The sequence below is a fragment of the Hemitrygon akajei genome, chromosome 15, assembly GCF_048418815.1.
Source record: "Hemitrygon akajei chromosome 15, sHemAka1.3, whole genome shotgun sequence".
NCBI lineage: Eukaryota > Metazoa > Chordata > Chondrichthyes > Myliobatiformes > Dasyatidae > Hemitrygon > Hemitrygon akajei.
In genome coordinates, this window is record NC_133138.1 from 11,166,127 (window position 1) to 11,172,126 (window position 6,000).

General features: G+C 40.0%; 1 protein-coding gene across 9 annotated transcripts in view; it reads right to left on the minus strand.

Annotated features, from left to right (window-relative positions):
• The window catches only part of LOC140739160 (rap guanine nucleotide exchange factor 6-like), a 374,285-nt gene extending 369,001 nt beyond the window's left edge, over positions 1-5,284 (minus strand). For all 9 annotated transcript variants that reach the window (XM_073067168.1, XM_073067167.1, XM_073067164.1 and 6 more), the window contains exon 1: positions 4,823-5,284. In XM_073067168.1, coding sequence (XP_072923269.1) covers positions 4,823-4,891 — 69 coding nt within the window. In that variant the 5' untranslated portion in view covers positions 4,892-5,284. The remainder of the gene's footprint in view (positions 1-4,822) is intronic.
• Positions 5,285-6,000: the final 716 nt, after the last annotated feature.

Sequence of the window (6,000 nt, forward strand, 5' to 3'; positions counted from 1 at the left end):
AAGGTGTACTCCAGTGCCTTTAAATGTATACTGGATGGACGAAGGAGGAAGTACAGCACAGCACTGGCAACCTCTCAATCTTCATGAACCTCAACCATGTGCCTCCTGGTATCACAACATTAAAAAAAACAAGTAGAAAAAGGCATCAGAAAACTGGAGGCCAGTTGTCCAATTACCCTGTACCTATCAATTTCTTGAAACACATTTCCAAAAGCAGCAAGCAATATGATCTTCAGCATGAAATTTGGAGAATATTATTTCATGGTTCTACTCATACCAAAGCTCCTCTTACAAGTATTGATCCTTGGCATACTAATGAGCTATCAATATATGCAGTACATATAACCAAAGTTCCAAGTATATTTACTGTCCAATTATAAATATATTACCATATACAACTCTGAGAATTATTTTCCTGTGAACATTCACAATAAGTACAAGAAACACAACAGAATCAATGAAAGACCACCCCCAACAGGATGTATGAACAATCAATGTGTAAAAGACAACAAACTGTGAAAATACAAAAAGAAAAAAATAATAAATATCAAGATACGGGATGAAAAGTCCTTGAAAGTTAGTTCCTAGGTTGTGGCAACAGTTCAGTGATGGGGTAGTGAAGTTATCCTCACTGGTTCAAAAGCCTGATGATTGAGGGGGAATAACTGCTCCTGAATCTAGTGGTATGGGTCCTGTACCTTCTTCCTGATGGCAGCAGCAAGAACAGAGCACGACCTGGAGAGTGGGATCCCTAATGACAGATGCTACTTTCACATAACAGCACTGTGTTTCTACACTAACAATCAAATTAAAAAAACATTTTTTGAAAGACATAGCCATTTAGAATCACATCAGTGTGACACAGGAAGCCATCTCTATGTAAAACATGATAATTCATTTCTCCAAACTTTGCCTCCTAGGCAGGGCTATCTAAATCACCATTTAATGTACCAATTGGTTCCATTTCCATGATGCCACCAGGCAGCAAATTCCAGGTCATGACCATTCTCAGAAGTAAAGATTTTTCCCCTCACATTTCTCTAGTATTTTTAGGGCATGCTTTTAAGTTTTTGTCTTAGAATAATCCTTATAATGGAAACAATCATCCAGCTACTTTATTCAGATGTTTTGTTTTGACCCTTTTGTTTACTCTCAATCTTTGCAGCTCAACCCCAGTTCTCCAATCAGAACTTAATGTTGAAATTCCTAGAACCACGGCATTTGCTACCAAACAAATTGAATATACAATAAATTACATAATATAACACCTTTTAATAATGATAGCACGAAGTATACAATTCAAATCAGTTACAAACATTAGGTTAAACATATTGCAGTAATTGGTCTATTTAGCTTGCCTATATTATTGGGCTGGTCTGATATATTTTTGTGTCATCTGCCGAATCAGATTTATTGTCATTGACATACTAAATATTTAAGTATGTTGTGGTTTGTTATTTAGTGGCAGCAGTACACTACAAAAAAATCCTATAAATTATAAGAAACATATATTAAAAAGATGAATATGCAGTACAAAATAAGAGAAAAAAGTGATTTACTGCTCATTGATTCATTGTCCATTCAGAAATCTGATGGTGGAGGGGAAAAAACTTGTTACTAAAATGTTGAACATTGCCCAAAATCATTTTATGATGACACAAAACACACACTGATAGTTCAAGAATTTTTTTAAATCTAGAAACTAATACACTACGGAATCTGTGACAGAGGCAGAGATAATCGAGCACAGAAATAGGCCCTTTGGCTCAACTAACCCAAGCCAACCACAGCATCCTCCCTGCTAGTCCCAGTGGCCCACATTTAGTGCATAATCTTCCAAACCCCTCCCCAATGTACCTATCCAATGCCTCTTAAATATTGCAATTGTACCCACCTCAACCATTTTATCTGGCAATTTGTTCCAAGTACTCAATACCCTCTGTGTAAAGAATTTACCTCTCAAGTCAATTTTAAATCTGTCCCCTCTCCTTATGGACTCCCCAAGACCGGCAAAAAGACATAGACCATCTGCCTTATTTATACCTCTCATGAATTAATAAACTTCCAGGTTAATCCCTCATTCTCCTGCGCTTGATGAAGTAAGGATCCATCACGGTCAACCTCTCCATACAACTCACGCTCTCTAGTCCAGGGAGCACCCTCATAAATTTCTTCTGCATTATTTTCAGCTTGACAATGTCTTTCCATTAACTGTGTGACCAAAACTGTACACAATACTCCAAGTGGGTTCACCAATGACTTACAATTGCAACAGAATAACTCAAATGTGATAGCCTGCTGAAAGCCCGCATGCTAAAGGCCTTCACCACCACCCTGTCTACGTGTGCGGTCACTTTGAGCAAACTGTGCACTTGTAATTACAGATCCCTCTGCTCCACAACACTTGTCAGTGTTCGCCATTCACGGTATAAGCCCTACCCTGGTTTGAATATCCAAAATACATCATCTCACATATATCAAAGTTGAAATCCATTTGCCATTTTTCAGTATATCCCCCTGACTGATCAAGATCTCTTTGTAACTGAATGTCATCTGCTTTACTATCAACAAGACCCCATTTATTTTTATTTAGAGATACAGCGTGGAAAAGGCCCTTCAGGCCAAGCGAACCGCTCTGCCCAGCCACCCACTTTTAAAGTTAGTCTAAACTTCTCACACGTCTCTTTGGACTGTGGAAGAAAACCAGAGCAGCCAGAGGAAACCCATGTGGTCATGCAGAGAATGTACAAACTCCTTACAGACAACAGCAGGATAAAACTCTGAACACCCTGAGCTGTAACAGCCTTGAGCTAGCGGCTACACTACCACTGTGCCTTATTTAGTATCACCAAACTTGTTCATCATGCCATGTACACTCATACCCAAACAATTTACCTAAATAATAAATAACATCAAACCCTGGGACATCCCACTAGTCACAGGCCTCCAGTCAAAGAATCAACCATACATTATCTTCTGCTTCCTATCAAGCTGAATTCTGAATATACCTCTCTAGCTTCACCATCCCCTACCAAATCTCGTGCAACCAACTGTCATGTATTTAATATTTAAGTGATCTTGTATAAATATTGTTTAATTAAGCATTCTTGTTCATTTGAATAATTCATTACAAGTTTATATGTATAAATACATGAATTGCATACATCATCATGCTACCAAGTGATACATACACACCTTGCTTTAAATAAACTTGAAGTTAGTCCCACATTCCTGATTCCCTTGTTTTCCCTTTAATTAATTTGAAGTTACAAAACATAACACTAATCTTCCAGGTCTAAAGTCCATATAGACAACATTCTCTACCCTATCTTCATCTATCCCCTTAGTTGCTTTTTCAAAAAAAAACTCCAAAAGACACAACCCCTACTGACTATTCTTGATTGGGCCTTGACTATCCAAGAGATGATAGACCTTGTTCTTCAGCATTCCCTTCAGTAACTTCCCTACAAAAGTTAGAAAATCAGTTCGCAAGCCTATAATTTCCATGACTGTCCTCACTACACTACTATGATCCAAAACCTCACTTAATACCTTCATTTCTTTTGGCACCAAGTAAACAGCAAGGAAAAATTAGATATTAAAACTTTCCTACCTCAAGGAAAATATCCTTTCATCATTTCAAAATGTTCCTATCAAAAGCATTTCATTTTGAACAACACACAGGATGGAGGGTCCTGCCGAAGTGGTTCGGCCCAAAACATCGACTGTACTCTTTCCCTAGATGCTGCCTGGCCTGCTGAGTTCCTCCAGTATTTTGTGTGTGTTGCTCGGATTTCCAGCATCTGCAGACTTTCTCTCATTTCATTCTGAATACTAGATGTAATTTTTCACGGGAGATGGGCATTCAAATTAAATAGACAAAATATAAAAGATTTACAACCGTTAAAGATATAATTAAATAATTATAACGCCAGTTGTAATGCTGGCTGGAAGCCTTTTAGCCCATTATACCTGTTCAAGACCTAGTTAATATAGTTATACGTATTTCGAGTAGGAAATCAAGTCAACTCAATAATGGATCACAAGCACATCTACTTGTATTACAGCCTCAATCACTAATTGGAACGCAAGAATAGAAAGCAGTTCAATAAAGATAAACTTGTAATTCAGTTCTAATCTTGTTGCAATTGAATCATATTGCTGGAAAAAATCATTAAGCAATCATAGAAAAGGAGAACTGATGTCAACCTTGTGGTAGTACACATTTTTAATATTAAACCAACCATCACAAAGTTTAACCTTTGAAGGGCAGATTTCACACAGGAAGAATGAACTAGTATATTACACATTCACTAGAACGCCAAACAAAAGCAAAAGCTAGAAATAACCTCTACCCACATAAAAGCAAACAAACTTGTGCTGTTGACAGTTAAACTGCACAAAAATAAATTTTGACAATGTAGATGGAACAATTAAGCTTGAAATATTTTAAGCCCACTGAAGTATTGTTCCCAGGGTTTAATAAGTTCTAACAATGGTTTGATTTTCACAACAGAACTCCTTAAATCGGCATGTTTGCAAAATACTGATTGTTCAGGGAAACAATGTTCCTGAACTTGGAGGACTATTTTTTCCATTTGGATTGTGTAACTATATTTTGCAAATAGTAGTTTCATTCGCAAAACACTAATTACAAGAAGGTCAATACATCCACTCCCACCCGCCAAATCGTACGTTTTAGTCGGCACAATCAAAATTAAAGCCCCAGGGACACTCCCTTTAAGCGGCCAGCGCGTGCTGTCGAAAGTAGGGTATCTCTCTTCAAAAGTGTGAATACTGGTTGTATTTTTAAAGGAATTACCTGCTGGCTTCTTTCCGACGGTTTTTTCATTAAAACCTGCTTGAAAAGTAGGTCCACGTAGGAAGTCATTATCCCTGTGAGCCGCGGGCTCCCTTACCACCTGAAACCAAAGTCTCCGGGAGCGGCGAGACCCGAAAGAACAAGGGGGGGGGGGGGGGTAAAAAGGGGAGATCAGACTCAATGAAGTTTGCGTTCAATATCCTCCCGACCGACGCCTCCGTCAAAGTTCACAAGCTGAGTAAAAGACCAGGGCACAATCCAGACTCCGGACCCCGTTGCCACACATTTTTTAAAAACGGCGACCGACTCAGAGCCAGAATTCACTTTGCGATTTTCGGACCGATTCCCATGCGGCGATAAAAGAGGAAAAACCCTCTATCCGTAACGTTCGGGGGAAAACTTCTGCCCGACGGTTTAGGCTCCTCCGTCCGCCGCTCTGTCAAACTCCAGCGCAAAGTTGGGGCGCCGGCAGCACGCGCAATGCGCGCTCTGGGGCCTCACCTCCTGTCAATCAAACGGCGGCGCCATGGCGGCGGAGCGCTGACTTGCCAGCTCTCCAGTCTCTGCACTTAGTTCTCTCGTCTGCCTTTCTAGGCCCGCCGCGGCGGGTTCGTGCAGGAGCGTGTGTTCCTCGCTTACTGGGTTATTTGCCGGCCTGGAATCGACTCAAATCAAAAACAAGGTGCCTTAATTATTCAGCAGGTTAGGTAGCCTCTGTGAAGAGAGGAATCAGGTTTATTGCCACTGACATATGTCTTGAAATTTGCTGTTTTACAGCAGCAATAGATATAAACAATACTTTTAGTTACAAAATTAGATAAATAGTGCAAGAAAGATTAACAAGGTAGTATCTGTGGACCATTTGGAAATCTGATAGCGGAGGGGAAGAAGATGTTCCTAAAATAGTGAGCGAGGGTCTTCAGGCCTCCTTCCTGATGGTAGTAATAAGAAGAGGGCATATCACAAATAACAAGGGTCCTTAATGATGAATGTCACCTTAAGGCACCACCTCATGAATGGACAACAACACACACAAAATGCTGGTAGAACACAGCAGGCTAGGCAGCATCTATAGGGAGAAGCGCTGTCGACGTTTCGGTCTCGGCCCGAAACGTCGACAGCGCTTCTCCCTATAGATGCTGCCTAGCCTGGCGTGTTCTACCAGCATTTTGTGTGTG